Source organism: Acinonyx jubatus, chromosome A1 (genome assembly GCF_027475565.1).
Source record: "Acinonyx jubatus isolate Ajub_Pintada_27869175 chromosome A1, VMU_Ajub_asm_v1.0, whole genome shotgun sequence".
In the NCBI taxonomy this organism is placed as follows: Eukaryota; Metazoa; Chordata; class Mammalia; order Carnivora; family Felidae; genus Acinonyx; species Acinonyx jubatus.
In genome coordinates this window covers 3,898,906-3,915,402 of record NC_069380.1, presented here as the reverse complement: position 1 = coordinate 3,915,402, position 16,497 = coordinate 3,898,906, and the positions used below count along the sequence as shown (strand labels likewise).

At 43.0% G+C, this 16,497-nt stretch overlaps 1 protein-coding gene across 5 annotated transcripts in view; it reads right to left on the bottom strand.

Moving 5' to 3' along the window:
* Window positions 1–4,233: 4,233 nt before the first annotated feature.
* The window catches only part of SGCG (sarcoglycan gamma), a 132,305-nt gene continuing 120,041 nt past the window's right edge, over window positions 4,234–16,497 (bottom strand). For 4 of the 5 annotated variants that reach the window (XM_053207394.1, XM_027064535.2, XM_027064537.2 and 1 more), the window contains exons 7-8: window positions 7,679–7,802; window positions 4,234–5,008 (exon numbers count right to left, since the gene is read on the bottom strand). In XM_053207394.1, the coding sequence (XP_053063369.1) occupies window positions 4,835–5,008; window positions 7,679–7,802 (298 nt within the window). In that variant the 3' untranslated portion in view covers window positions 4,234–4,834. The remainder of the gene's footprint in view (window positions 5,009–7,678; window positions 7,803–16,497) is intronic. The other variant, XM_027064536.2, reaches the window with a different exon arrangement.

Sequence of the window (16,497 nt, the reverse complement as noted above, 5' to 3'; positions counted from 1 at the left end):
AGGGAATATGATTAGCTGACATATACAGTATGGGTGTATGTACATATATACATATGTATCTTTGGAAGTAGACCCAGTAAATACGGTTCTTCCATAGGTGGAGGCCGAGTTGATATTGACCTTGCCCCAGCAGAGGGCCGCATGTCTGGGGCTAATTTACACTTGAGCCCTAACAGAAAATGTTCATCATTAACACCTGAGGCACAGGTCTTCAAGGCTAGGTAGACCAGAGCTACCTAGCAAATTCTGCATCGCTAGCTGTCTGGAACTGTCCTGAGAAGAGCTTGCTCCTTTGAAACTCACACTTAGCACTTGGAACATATTTTACTGTTTTTTGATACTGAAATTTACACAGAAAACCTTGTCTGGCCATTATGCTAGTTGAGGTTAGTTGGGGTTCTTTTTCTATACTTATTTTTTTAAAAAAAACAGGTTCATAATCCCTTATATAAAACCCTTGGATCCAAATCTATTTCAGAAATCAGATTTTAGAAAGTTAATACGAGCATTCCCATCAGGGTTGGGTAGCGCTCTTAAACACATTAAATTCCTGCCGGGAAACCGATGGACACTCACACTAAGCTGAACGCGCAGACGTGATAAATAACCTCACCTTAAGTTAGGGCAGATCTTGCCACCAGTAGTTTGCCGCAGACGCATTTGCAAAGTGTTCAGAGTTTTGGAGCTTTTTGGACTTTGAAATTCAGGGTTAGGGAATTTTTGACGTGAACTACTGTTTGTATTTTCTTATTTTATGCTTTCCCCCTATTTTGCTTTTCCTCCTTTTGGAAAATGGAAACTGGGCCTGCGTGTGCTGCAGCTGCGGTCCAGGAAGGAGCGGGCTGGTTCTTCACTGCCAAAGGGGGGGTAGGGGGGTGGGGAGGCGGGGAGGGAAGCGCCCCCTGCAGGCTGAGCTGTTCACAGCGTCCACGGGGAACTCAGGGAGACCCCCCTGCAGACCAGTTTCAAAGGCAGCGGGGAGGGGGGGGGAGGGACGCTGAGAGCCCAAGGATGATGCTGGCAAAATGTACAAATCGTTTTAATAAAGAGGGGTTCACGGGTCTGATAGGCAGGTGTGTGGGATTCTCTCCCGTCAGTGCCCATGGACATCTTCCCTACTAAAGACGTGCTGTAGATCTCAAGGTTAAAATTTGTGCTGGGAGAAACGACCGATGACAGGTTCTAATTAGTCCTGCATTAAGCAGGGTTCTACCTGAGAACCCAGGACCAGAAGGTGCACGGATACACATACATGAAGATCTCTATTTCCGGGAAGTGACCGTGATTGTGGGAGCTGGCGAGCGTGCAATCCAGAGGGCAGGGGGACACCACAGGCGGCCAACTCCCCCAGGCGGGGCTCAAGCCGAGACAGTCTGCCCGTGGACCGTCCTCACCCTTTGGCTTCCAAAGCTTTTTCCATTGAGCAGATATGGCTGAAAGTAGTGCCATTCATTCATTCACTCATTCAACAGCCCCTCAGCATTGTGCGCAGGCGTTAGGGCAGGTGTTGGAGGCGTGAAGGCCCGCGTTCCATCCTGGCTGTCGGTTTGCACAGACCAGTGAGAATTGTCTGCACTGAGAGCCCAGTCTACTCGTATGCTAAAGCCAGCATGAGATTTTATTTAAAAATATTATGTGTTTAAAATGCATATTCTTTCTCTCATGGTTGGTAAGTGGCTCGGGAAATACCCTCATGTACTCTGACCACAAAGCTGGGATCTAAGAGGACAAAATCGAAGTTGCACTGTCTCCACGGTAAAAAATGGACTTTTACTTAGCGCTGCCCTTTGAGCAACCTGTTCTACCTGATAACAAGCGTTTGGTTTTGAAACCACAGCAAGTCTGAAGTGGAACCTAACGTAGGGCAAACTGCTACCACTGAGTAGGAAGCGTTCTGGGGAAGGAAGGGGCAAAAAACTAAAGCTCACACCGCCTAACGGCCTTAGTGTGAGGGGCTGGCTCTGCCTTGAAAGGAGCAGCTTCTGCTCTTTCGCTGACCCCCAAAGCCGAGATGAACCTGGTGGGTGGATGGGCCGGAAGGACTCGTGCACGTGCAGCTCACCCCTTCCTCTTACCTGGCATGTGGCTGCCTTCGGAACAGGTGCCTCCGTCTGGCCTGGGCATGGCCAGCTACCGAAGGCAGGGGCCCACATCCTGCCTTCTTGGCAGGAAGCTTGGGAGAGCTTCCTGTGATACGCAGCTGTCAAGGCTTAGGGAGGCCAGTCCACCTTGCTGCAAATCAAATTGTTTCTACTATGAAAGCTAACATTTTGCTCTTCACCTCTCTGACTCGTGTCCACTCAGCTGGCTTGGAAATGGAAAATGAGGGGCTATTTTTGAGGTCACATATCGACACTCGATGGTCTACATACAACCACTTGGTATACAGGAGTATCCGTGCACATAACTCATCAGGTATGTCCGTTAGGGATGGTCATCGTCATGATCTTACACCTTTAATGAAAATTTAAATTACACTGCATTGACGTGTTCAAAAAGGTGTGTGTAATACATGTGAGAACACTGCCTATCTAAAAGCTATGATTCTAAGCAAGGATAAATTCCTTACCACTCTGGAGAATGCAGCCACCCATACCAATCTCTTTCATGATGATTCCAGATAGCAAAAGAGTGAAAAAACACCTAATTTATGTCTTTTATTCAAAGGGTTCTATCCCCCATACTTTCTCCTTGATTCTTTTTCTTGACCTTGCGTCAACCGAGCTTGAAGATATTTGTTTTGCACAAACAGGGAGCAGGAGAGCATATGACAAAACAAAACAAAGGCAACACTATTTACCGTGACAGTAGGAATGTCATCACAAGAAAGCAGACATTAACTTAAAAAAATCAGGACTTAACTAAATGGAAAAAGGTGAAATACCAATTTAAAATCTAAAAACACCCATCCCCTACGAAACTGGAGATTGTGTTTTTTGTTTTTGTTTTGTTTTCTTTTGTTTTTTAGAGACGGCGAGCAAATGGGGGAAAGGGGCAGAAAGAGAAGGAGAATCCAGCTCAGTGTGGAGCCTGACTCCGGGCTGGATCCCATGACTCTGGGATCATGACCTAAGCCAAAATCAACAGTTGGATGCTCAACCAACTGAGCTACCCAGGCGGTCCTAGTCAAGTTTGCTCTTAACCAGGACACATGTAATTTTCACTCCATACTTGCCATTTTTTTTAACGCTTATTTATTTTTGAGACAGAGAGAGACAGAGCATGAATGGGGGAGGGGCAGAGAGAGAGGGAGACACAGAACCGGAAGCAGGCTCCAGGCTCTGAGCCGTCAGCCCAGAGCCCGACGTGGGGCTGGAACTCACGGACCGCGAGATCGTGACCCGAGCCGAAGTCGGTCGCTTCACCGACTGAGCCACCCAGGCGCCCCTGTACTTTCCAGTTTTTACGCACATAGCAATTTGAAAATCCAGGATTTGTTGTAAGTGGGCTACACTGTTAGATGAACACCTTGTTAACATATTAGAAACAGGGTTCCCTTTTCCGCTCTCCATTCTGAGTGCAGAAAATGAATCTGAACTGGTGTTTATAGTTACAAATCCTATAAATAGGAAGTTACAATGCTGTTGGTCCTGCCACGTCTTGTGCTACTTGGAGATTCTAATTACAGCAACTGGTAAAACACAAAAACGAAACAAAACAATACAAAACATTAAAAAACCAAAAAGCCACCACTCTGTGACGACCGGCATTTAACAAAATGAGCGAGCGATTCATTCACACAAAGCCAGCCCGTTTTCACAGGCTCAGTGTGTCCTGTTTGATTTCTACAGTGGCATGTGCAACCCACTGGTATCAAACATATTTTCAAAAATGAAGAGAGTCTAAGGAGCAGCCAGTCCGTTACTGTTGTGTCAGAAGTAAATACACAGGCTGGGCAGTTATGAGTCCCACCCCCTCCTGGCTCTCTGATCCTGGTGGGCGACAAAACCCCTTTGGGCTTTGGTTACTTCACTTGTCAAATGAATATCATCCCATTTACAGTTACCATGTAGTTGGTGTTTGGATGGAATGAGACAATATGCCAGAGTTTTTTGAAGCGAGAACAGCCGTTGACATGTAGGCTCACGTTTCGGTTTCGTTTCACCGGCTATTATATGACCTTCTGACTTGTCCTAGCTGAACCTTTTTTTAATCACCAGGAACTTGGGGGAAAATGATACCTACCTCAGAATGCCGGAGTGAGGATTAGAGGACATAAAAGACAAACTGAAGTTTGTGAAAATGTAGGTTGATTTTTATTGCTTGTTGACTATGCATAAAGAAAACATGATTGATTTTGTAGAATTTATTCTCTTGACTACATGTTGAAAATCAGATCCACCTAAGTCCCCTTAAAACCTGAAGATTTTCTCGTGAGACCTGACATGCTGTGCGTTAAAATGAGTGCGTGGGTTTCAGTGATATAATGGGACCACATTGAACTTTGGGGGCATTTAGACCAATGCTGTTTCCGTGGGGAATTAGATATTCACAACTGAACAGCCTAAGTTAATTCCACACAGCAATTCAATCTTTCACTGTAGATTATCTACAAGAAAGAAAAGGAAAAGTCGCAGCGGTTCTGATGAAAATAAGTGTAGTGGAGCAAACATCTCCTTGGTTGCTGTTGCTAGACGTCTGTGTCTCATAAGTAGACACTATTCTGAGAGCGCGTAGTTGCATCCTACTTCCGTTGGCACATTTTTCTGTCCTCCGACTTCCCATCCACCATCTCGGTTTTATAGGACGTTAAGTTGCTCAGTGTGAAGGCCTGAGGTCGGTACCGTAAAGCTCACGGACACGAGGCAGGCGTTCGGTGGAAGATGCAGGTGGTTTAGAGGCAGACGTGACTGCTTTCGTGGCACGTCGTACCCGCGCCAGCCACGGACAGGTAAAGCTTCCCATCTGGACACACACAGATTTCATAGAGTTCTTGTGAGCTGCCGGCAGAGCCCTGAGTCCCCTGAACCAACTTGGGTAAACACACGGTTTCAGCGTCAAGCACGAGCTGTTTGGGAGAAAACAAGAGATGAAGTGGTCCAGTGGGATGAGCGGGACAGCATGAAACTCGTATCTCCAAATGCTCCAAACAGATTAGTTTTTTCTCCGCATAGAAAATGAAATGAGGCACGGGGCTTAAGTCTTAGGTGATCATTATATGATCAGATTTTCTTTCTTTAAAAACATTTTTAATGTTTATTTTTGAGAGAGAGAGAGAGAGACAAAGCACGAGCAGGGGAGGGGCGGAAAGAGAGGGAGACACAGAATCCGAAGCAGGCTCCAAGGCTCTGAGCGGTCAGCATGGAGCCTGACGTGGGGCTCGAACCCACAAACTGGGAGATCATGACCTGAACCAAAGTCAGACGCTGAACCAACTGAGCCACCCAGGCGCCCCTAATATTTATTTTTTTTTTTTGAGAGGGAGAGACAGAGAGAGAGAGAGAGAGAGAGAGAGACAATCTGAAGCAGGCTCCAGGTTCTGAGCTGTCAGCACAGAGCCAGATGCGGGGCTCGAACTCACAAGCCATGAGATCATGACCTGAGACAAAGTCGGACGCTTAACCCACTGAGCCACCCAGGTGTTCCTTCACAATTTTTACCTGTGAATGTTGGGATTTCTGTTGATTTTGTTTTCCCAGAAGAGGCAATTACATTCATCCGATTAACCACCAACCTTCCCTAGTTTCTAAAATATTTGAAACCCTGCTGCCTTCTCGTAGGTGTGGAGGAACAGCAGACACACAGATTAACGCCAACTGGAAGTGAGTAAAAGCTATTGGGGTGTTTGCTCCTATTCTAGTTGAAACTGAAATGTAAACAAATGGTCATTAGTTGAGGTTTGAAATTCTGGGAACGAAGAAAGAAGAACCCTCTTGAGTAGCCAAATCTCACCCACTCCAGGGCGCTCGCTTGTTAGCAGGAATTAAGGTGTGTCGCAGGCAGGCCGAATGTTCTCCCTTGCAAACAAGGTTGGACTCTTCTTTATTTACATACTCTTATCTACAAACCCCAATCTTATTTTTTTAACTTTTAAAAAATTTTAAGTTTATTTAATTTGAGAGAGAGAGAGAGAGAGAGAGGGAGGGCGGGAGGGGCATAAAGGGAGGGAGACAGAGAATTGCAAGCAGGCTCTGCACTGGCAGTGCAGGGCCCAGTGCTAGGCTCGAACTCATAACCATGAGATCATGACCTGAGCTGAAACCAAGAGTCGGACGCTCAACCGACTCAGCCATCCGGGTGCCCTCATGGACTCCGATCATATATATATATAAACTGATGCGTGCAGTCTGTACTCTCGGGAAGTTGGCCACTCCTGTGTGAAGTAGTGCACAGAACAGTATTAGAAGCAAAGCTTTGCCTTGTGGTCAGGGACACGGTCAGAGGAAAAGAAGGGAAATGTGTACTGTATTGTTTTTAAACGTGGAACCTACTCATGCTATTGTCCAGTCCTTTGGGTTCTGTCTGCTCTCCTTTCTCATGGTTACTTGGTGATGTTTCTTTTCTAGTTATTTTTTTCCTGCTCTTCTAGCAAACCCTAGTCACTCAGTAGTCCGCATACCAGTTCCTTGCTCATCTTCGTTGGTCTTTACGGGAATATATCTTGTGGGAGGCCAGAGCTAGCTCCCAGTAAGAAGGGATAACAACTTCAATTATGAGTCAGGCTGTATGCAATGATAAACATGACACCTCATTGATGGAAACAAGTGACATTATTTCAAAGTTAAAATCGGTATGTATTTTGTCAGGGTCATACAGTTGAAGTATGTAGTCACGTTATGATGTGGTAATGAGGTTCCAGAATTCTTGCCTTCTCATGTTTGCATCTATCTGCTCCTGACATCATAACGTTTTGAGTTACAACCTGAAGGGGCTTCACCAGATGCCTGTTTTATCCTCCTGACAGGCTGCCGTTGGACAGGTCCCGTCCACACACACGGGCCACCTCCCATGGTCTACATTTGCTACTACTGTCCCTTCCTGTTAGTATTAAATTAGCATAATTTAAAAATGTCGTCACCCATATTATCACATTGGTATCGTCTGTGACTTAGTTAAGCAAGTATCATTTTCCCTACTTGACAAATGAGAAGACAGGTCCAGGTCCGGAGAGGCCTGTTAACTTCCCCGAACTCAAACAGGTAACCTGCGAACTGATCTGGTACTAGGACAATCAACATGGAGTAGCAAGCGCTCTACTGCTTTGTTATGAACTTTGGCTTGTGTCGGTGACGTTTTATCCCCGGACTTGAAGTTCCAGATGTCATCTTTCTTGTGGCTTTTAAAGCTCTTATTTTTCACATTTAACTTGCACGCAAACTTAATTTGGTACGAGAAAGCGTAGCGCTCTAGGCAATACGCGCTGGTGGCTGTCATTTATGGGGAGCTCCCAGTGACCGCCATATTGAGAGAAGCCGCATCCACAGGAAGTGGCTCGGAAAATCTGCAGTGTTCTTTCCCAGATGAAAATAACAAGAGACTGGACAGCACAGATACCAGGCAAAGAATGCTGTCTGGATCCAGTACAGAATAACTAACCGTTCTTGGCTCTTCTTGAAATGCACGATTGTCTCTTGCCTTCTTTTCAGTCGGTTTACAGACGGCCATAAATTTAACGATACCTTAATGGATGTGAGGATCACCAGGAAATACACAACAGGAGCTGGCACACTGAACTCACCATTCCATCACTACTTTGGAAAACGATATCCATTTGAGAAAGGGCCTCGATTTTCCCAGCATGAGCTTTAATATGAACACCCTTTGGGGCATCCATGCTTAGACTCCGTGTGGGAGACTCTAATCTGAAATGAGGTAAAGAAACAAACAAACACACAAACAAACAAACAAAAAAAACAGTATTAAAAATAATTCCCCAGGAATCCCTCACTGACTGAATGGCGTTGCATGAAAATATAACTAATAAAGTATAAAGCACCATCGTGTCGTGCTTGAATCCCACTAGAGTGTATACGCCTTATTGACCAATCCAGAAATAATGTGTTAGTTTCAGTAAGGAAATTAACTTCCCATCAGTGAGAGTCTACGAAATCAGTATCCTCTAAAAACGGATAAAACATTAGACAGCACTACCCCTACGTAGTAGTTTCAGATGGCAGGGTTAAGCACCCTGCATATTACACACCAAAAGAAAATGCTACTTGTGAAAACTCTGTAAAGCCTTCTTTTTAGTGAAAACTCACACTTGTTTGGGGGAAAAAGACAGATTTAAGGAAGGATGACATGTTCATTTGCCACCTGTTCATAAAATAGAATGCATGTTTAGCCTTGAGGTTTTGTTTTTGTTTTTGTTTTTGTTTTTGTTTTAAAGCTTAGGAGGGTTACAAATGCAAAGATTTCTTTTGGGAAAGAAATGAACTGGTAGAGTTGATATACTGGCAGGATGGAGACTGGCCTAGGCTGGCTTTGTTTTTGCAAAATCTATCAGAGTCTCCTTGGGACTAAGTCAAACATAGATACAGAGCCGGGAATATATGGATCAGAGAAATACCATTTGCCTCTGCCTGAAAAAACACTAAATTTCCACCAGATGGCACACCATGATCACTTGAAAGTTTCAACCCAAGGAAACGCCCGACCCAACCTAAGGCAACCCAACCCCTAAGTCTGGAAGGCTGATTTGACTGAAATGTTTAAAGATCAGTAAGAAGTGGAACAGGATACAGGGTACAGGTCTGTGATCCACCCACGGCAGGGTAAGATTAGGGTAGGCATGGGCAGGGGAGACAAAGGGAGCGGCTCCAGAGGACAGAAGTATCTAGATCGTTAATTAGCATTTGAACTGATTGAATATTTACCCCATAGACCTTTGACTCGGAGGAACTGTTACCTTCAATTGGCAAGTTTTTTGTCTACCACTCTTTGTTACAGAAAACAAAGTTTCGTTTTTTTTTATGTACATCTCAATATGAAAAATTTGATGTTACGCATTTTGAAATTTATATTTACATTGAGTACAAGAAAACACTTAAGAGATATGTATGGAATGTATTGGTCAAATCATGTTAAGCTTAGGTTATGGGCTAACAGTTAGATATATCCAGATGATTTGGTCTGTGGATTGCCTGCCCATTTTGCCACCTTGCCATCTGCTAATTATCTACATTTTTCCTGCCTGCATTGATAGAAAGAAAGGGAGGGGGGATGGGGAAGGAAAGGAAGGGAGAAAAGCATGGAAGCAACTTGCAGAGGTCTGGTCCCTTTCAGGCAAACCACTGGTGATCTTGAAGACCCTAGTGAAGGCAAGTGCGCTTCAAGATCAGTCATCAAACCACACAATGACTCCACTAGTCAGGTCCATTAGTCAGGACCAATCACTAGTTCTTAGCCAGGTTATAATACGGTGTTTCTGGAATAGCAAATTTCTTCCCCTTTGCATCACTTCTGACCTTGAAGATGAAATGTATCAGTTCAGCACAAGTTAAGACACATTTTACCAAAAAAGGCTGTGATTAGACAGCTCTGAAGTACACGTTTCCATGAACACGGTGACCAACAGTCAGATATAAAAGAACTTACTTTTTTCTCTTTTGTTATATTTTAGTTTGCCAGTTAGATATCGAGCCCTTTCTTCAAATATGAACATATAAATATTTACTCATGGCCGGGGGTGCCTGGGTGGCTGTCGGTTGAGTGGCCGGCTCTTGATTTCAGCTCAGGTCATAATCTCCTAGTTTGTGGGATCGAGCCCCGTGCTGGGCTTTGCACTGACAGCACAGAGCCTGCTTGGGATTCTCTCTCTCCCTCTCTCTCTGCCCCTCCCCCACTCTCTCAAATAAATATTCAAAAAACATATTTACTCGTGACTTACATGAGGAACAAAAAGGTTTGAACACTGCTCCAGAAATACACTAAATAAATAAGCTGTATGTGTAAATACACAAACATGCTCACACACAATTCGGGTTATAAAAATACATTTAATTAAGATAATGTGATTGTTAAAGCAGGTGAGTTTTAAGCTGTGTTCCTTTTTAAGTAAAGACACACAGAATTCAGTAACTTCCCAAACTTTGGCCCGTATTCATTTTTGAGTTTAGGGCATGTAACTGGTCAATCACATCTGATTATAATATTTCTTGCTCATGTCATGTCAGTGCCATTCAAACAAAGGGGAAAAGTTATTGAAACGTATGGATAATGTTTTGATTTCAAGCCCCTTCAGGCTCCCATTAAGCCCAAATTTTGCACAGAGGATGAGGGAGCAGGGAGCATAAACGCAAACTGACAAGAAAAGCTGGCCTTGAGGCAGCACTGGCCAAATCAGCAGGGCCGACTGCTAGGCCCTGTTCGCTGTGTTTGTCTTTAATCTAAACGTGGCGGGGGAAAATGCGTTTAATTCATTTCACCCTTATTTATGAAGTCCCTATTATGCGCTGTTCTAGGTTTGTAGAAAAACAGGAGCAAACAAGGCAGACAAGCTTCCTGCCTTTAGGAGTCTAACATTCAAGCAGATGAAAGGCTGTAAGCAGAGGAACGACCCGATTCCAGCTATGTTTTACAGACAAATCTATTAAGTCTGCTCAAGACAGATAAGCGGCTCAGAGCTCTCCTCTCAGTGCCCACTTACACATAAATGCTGGCTAAAATACAATGGGGAAACAAAATACATTAAAACACATACTAGGCATAAAAAACAACAAGCAAAGGGCATTTTCATTGTGCCAGAAACACAAGAAACTCCTAGAGTGATGAGTGGGAGTTGAAATGCTGGAGCCCTCGAGGTACTGGGCAGACTAATGCCATGTGGACTGGTATTTTAAATCTCTACAAGGAAGGAGTTGAGGCCAACTACGGGAAGGGGGTGGGGGGGGCGGGACAGAGGTGTTTGGCAACGGGCTCTGGGCACACAGATGGGAGGTGAAACACGGCATGGTAACAACCCTAAAGCAGGCTGCTCGTTCGGGGATGTGAGCAGAGAGTCTTCAGTCATGCATTAGTGTAGAACCCAAACGCACGCACACACTATTCAGGCCTTGCAGGAGCCCAACCTGGGAAATACTTATAAACCCTGGCTTCAGAACAGTGCCCCCTGCAGGGCCCGGGCAGAAGTGAAAGTGAAACAGACATGAAAGGCAAATGGAAGGGTCTCCCCGACCGCTTCTCCCAGATGAAGAGCCAAAGGGCATGAATGCCCAGAATTGCCAAACCACATGGGCGAATCTCTCAACATGAGGAACTAGAGATAACAGATCAGTCAGATCAGTCAACTAACACGTAACTAAGTTCAGGGCATCCAAAGAGATAAATCAATGCTCATAGAACAAGACCAGAGTAGAAAAAGAAAGACTTAAAAACCAGGTAAGCAGGTGCGCCTGGGCGGCTTAGCTGGCTGGGCGAACGACTCTTGATTTTGGTTTTGTGTATGATCTCACGGTTTGTGAGATCGAGCCCCCAGTCAGGCTCCACGCTCCCAGCACGGAGCCTGCTTAGGATTCTCTGTCACTTCCTCTGCCTCTCTCTCGCTCACACACACAAAAATTAATAAGTGAAACTTAAAAAAAAATGAAAACCAAGTAAGTAGAAATTCATGAAATAAAAAAATTGAAGTTTTCTGGCAGGCTAAATGGGAGGCGTGCCCCGTATGACAAGAGAACAGGACGTTGTAATGTGGCTTTGGTAATTCAGTGGAAAAACGAGAAATGTAAAATCTGAAATAGAAGTTTAATGTTTTTCAATGCATAAAATAAAGCACATAGAATTTCAAAGGGAACTAATGACTTTTAAATACAAATGTAAAAATATCTTTCAATGGGTGATACAGCAATTTATGAGCTTGTTTAGTGATGTACTAAATAAGATCTGGTCGGAGGTCTTACAACTAGTGTAATTTCAAAGCAGGGAAGAGTGTGTAACGAATTCTGTGATACTAGCTATAACCTTTACGTGATACTGAGGTACCTCTGGCTTCTACAGACGAAAAAGTCAAAGAAACTGCTGATACTACTGTGGTTTGTTGCCTTTCATTTATAGCTGAAGGAATGCAAAATGTGAATTGGAGGTCAGCGAAAATGAAGGATTTCTTTTTCACGTTCAAAATCATTAGCCCGCTAAATTCTATTCTTGGATACCCAGGGGATCCACAGACCACAAGTTAAGACCGCCTGTACTCTGGAGAATGAGAAGACACGGAAATGACGAGGTCACGGTTAATCACTTTCCAGAATTTACAAATAACAAGAGTTCCTAACATTGAAGTGGCAACCTAATACCCAAGTATGAATTAAGACATACCCGGCACCCAGACACTTGGTGGTAGAACGGCAAAACTTTGAGATTAATGAGGAATATTCAGAATGAAATTGCTCACCAAAGACCCAAAAGTAATGAATAATATCTCGAGAATGCTGATGAAAATTTACCATCGGCCTAAAAATCTATCCCAGCTTAACTATCATTCCACTATGAAGGGACTAGACATTTCAGGCCCAGAGGGAAAAGTTTACTATCTATACAGTGCTTCTAGGAACTAAAACCAGAGGAAAAGAGTATTTTGCAAGAAGCAATATTTTGCAAAAAGAGTATTTTGCAAGCACCATCTAATGGTGGACATTAGGATAATCAACACACTGTGTGGGTAAAGCTGAATAGGTATTGCTTGAAAAACAGAAAACGGAGATATGAGTAAAAGCAAAGTGGGAACAAGATGGGAATAACTTAAATTTTTTTTTTTTTATAATTTGGGAAGAGAATGATAATCACTTAAACTTCATCAGAAAGTATTAATTTATCTCCATGCATGTAAAATATAAAGGGTAATCATTACAAGAATAAAAACAGAACCAGTAGAGGAAAATACCAGAGGGAAAGTAAGGAAAAGCTTCTTGATCTAACCAAAGGTCAGTAAGAAGAAAAAATGAAATGAACAAGCACAGTAAATAAAACATAATACCACAGAAATATGTCAAGTATGTCAGTGGTAACAATCAATATAAATGGTTAATTCCCCTATTAAAAGTTAGGAACTTTACTGTAGGTAGGGGGTTAAATCTCAAATCCAGAAATTTGAGAAACTGAAACATAAGATATACCCCACACGAAAAACAAATCTGGTTGGATCAAAGTCCTAAATCTGAAAAGCAAACGTGGTTGTGAAAGAATTCGTTCCCTTCCTAATGCCCAAACAGTGTTTTCCAATACACTCAAGTTCCTAAGGGTTTATTTTCACTATTCTGTTCCTGGATGAAACTTCTTTTTTTTTTTTTTTTTAAGATTTTAATTTTTAAGTAATCTCTACACCCAATGTACTGCTGGAACCCCCACCTCCAAGGTGCTGAGTCATAGGCTTCACTGACTGAGCCAGCCAGGCAGACCCCCTCCTTTTTTTTCTTTTTTTTTCCTGTTATTGGCTGAAACTTTCAATTCTTTAAACTGTTTCCACTTGTTGAGTTGACTAAATGTACTGTTTTGTTTTGATATTTTATGACTTTTTCTTTTTTCTTGGAATTTCTAGAATTAAGGAAAACGAGCCACACCATAAACTGCCAATCACCATGAGGCACAAATTACTTTCACTATTTAAGTAGACTTGGAATAGTAACCTGTGATAAATTAAAAATAAATACTTGGGATGAGGAATGTGATTATGCAAGCTGTGTGAGATCAATTCAATGCTTCATTTGTTAATCATGCATTTGTAGACACTGATTTTTTATCAATGAGTTGTTTCAAAAAACACGGAAAGAGAAGGAATTAAAATATTCCCAAGATAACACTTTCAGACCATATGCAAATATATGTGAAAACCAAGAATACATTAATAATTATCTAGGCAAAAACAGTTGATCAACATTGACCCTTATAAAGGTAAAGGTTTAAACAGACAAATTTCTCCAAGAAGAAGATTTGGGGGTGCCTGGGTGGCTCAGTCGGTTAAGCATTCGACTTTGGCTCAGGTAACTATCTCATGGTTCATGAGTTTGAGCTCCACATCAGGCTCTGTGTTGACAGCTCAGAGCCTGGAACCTGATTTAGATTCTGTGTCTCCCTCTCTCTCTGCCCCTACCCTGCTCGCACTCCCTCTCTGTCTCTCAAAAAATAAATACGTGTTAAAAATTTTAAAAAAAATCAGTAAAAGAAGGATTGCACTATTTTTTTAATGTTTATTTACTCCTGACAGAGAGAGACAGAGAAGGAATGAGGGAGGGGCAGAGAGACGGAGACAAAGAATCGAAAGCAGGTTCCAGGATCTGAGCTGTCAGCACAGAGCCTGACGCAGGGCTCGAACCCACAAACTGTGAGATCATGACCTGAGCTGAAGCTGGAAGCTTTTTTTTAAAAAATTTTTAATATTCATTTATTTTTGAGAGAGAGAGACAGACAGACAGACAGACAGAGCAGGAGCGAGGAAGGGGCAGAGAGAGAGGGAGACACAGAATCCGAAGCAGGCTGCAGGCTCCGAGCTGTCAGCACAGAGCCCGACACGGGACTCGAACTCACAACCGGTGACATGACCTGAGCTGAAGTCAGACGCTTACCTGACTGAGCCACCCAGGCGCCTCAAGAAGAATTGCACTCTTAAGGAATTATATTTAAAAAATTAATCAGGCCCATATGGTTCCAGGGAGAATTCCACCAAAAACCTTCAGAGATCAGAGCATCCCAATTGTCAACAAATCATTCCAGAACACTGAAAATAAGGGAAATCTTCCCCATTCTTGAAAAGCATGGATAACATAGTTACCCAAACCTTACGAGAATAGCACACAAACAAGAAAGTTACAGACTGACATCACTAAAGGTATATGAACGCGAAGGTTCTAGATAGAATATTGGCAGGTGGAATTGAACACCAGTTTAAGAAAAGAATGTGCCGTGACCAAGTAGAATTGATTCCACGAATGCAAGATTGGTGTGGCATGAAACACCCATGGCCATGATGCACTGTGTTAGTGCATCTAAAGAACACATAAACATGACCATCTCCACAAGGGCCAAAGAGTCTTTGACAAAGTCTAACGGCCATTCAACACAAAATAGAAAACGGTATTTATTTGCTTTATAAAACACGTATTCACATCGTCTTCATGGGGGAACACCGGGGGCATCTGCATTCAGACTGGGAAAAGGCAAGGATTACACTACGCCCACTTCTTTCTCACGTGGCGCTAACAGTGCTGGGACATGGGATGAGATATCAGAAACCAATCCGAGACACAGAGTTGGAAAAGAAGGCGCAATAGTATATTCATCTGCAGATGATAGGACAGCGTACCTGAAAACCCTAACGAGCCAACATAAAACTGACTCAAAGAATAAAAAGTCTGGTAAGGTTGTTTATATAAATTATCACACGGCAATCAGTAGCTTTCATACCCACAGTGGTAACTTGTTAGGGGATATAATCGCGACAAAGGTGAGCTTAGGGGTAAACTTTTTAAAAGAAAATCTTTATTTCTGAGAGACAGAGAGAGAGGGAGAGAGAGAGTGAGCGAGCAGGGGAGGGGCAGAGAGAGGGAGACAGAGGGTCTGAAGCTGGCTTTGAGCTGACAGCAGAGAGCCAGATGTGGGGCTTGAACTCACGAACTGAGGTCATGACCCGAGCCGAAGTTGGATACTCAACTGAGCCAGCCGGGTGCCGAGCTTAGCGGTAAACTTCCAAGAAATGTGAAAAACATACATAAGGAAAACTTCTAAGTATTCCTGAAAGGGCAAAAATGGATTTCAACAAATGGAAAGACATCCCATGTTTTTCGGGTAAATAATGACATAAAGATGTCAGTTTTCCCCGAGTTAATTTATGAATTTAAGATAATCCTAATAAAAGAATATGCTTTTCTTGAACTAGATAAGTTAATGCTCAAGTTCGGAAAAATAAGCGAGAACTGGCAGAGAAATATTGAAAGCTACAAGGGTATGTGTGCATGTGTGTGACAGAGAGAGAGAGAGAAGAAGACAGAGAGAGAGAGAGAGAGAGAGAGAGAGAGAGAGACTAGTCCTACCAGACATTAAACTGTATTTTATAGGGGCACGTGCATGGCTCAGCTGGTTAAGCATCCAAGTCTTGGTTTCAGCTCAGGTCATGATCTCATGGTTTGCGGGTTTGAGCCCCATATCAGGCTCCGTGCTGCCCGTATGGATCCTACTTGGGATTCTCTCTCTCCTTCTCTCTGCTTCTCCCCAACTCAAAATAAATAAATAAACTTAATAAAATAAAATAAAATAAAATAAAATAAACTTTATACCCTATTTAACAAGGTTGGGACTAGGACCTGAACAGGAAGACTAGGGGAACAGAACAGAAAATACACAAACAGACGCACGTGCATAGGGAAATTTAATAGATGATAAAGGTTTTATTTCAAATTGTAGCGACAAAGGTGGAATTTCTAATAGATAATCTAGTTGCTGGCTCCGGTGGCTGGATGACTGGAAAAGATAAAATTAGACCCACACTTCACACCTGATACCGGATACAGGAATAAACTCTAAAGGCATCAGGGATCTAAAATGTATCGTAATGTAAAAGGCAAGACCAGA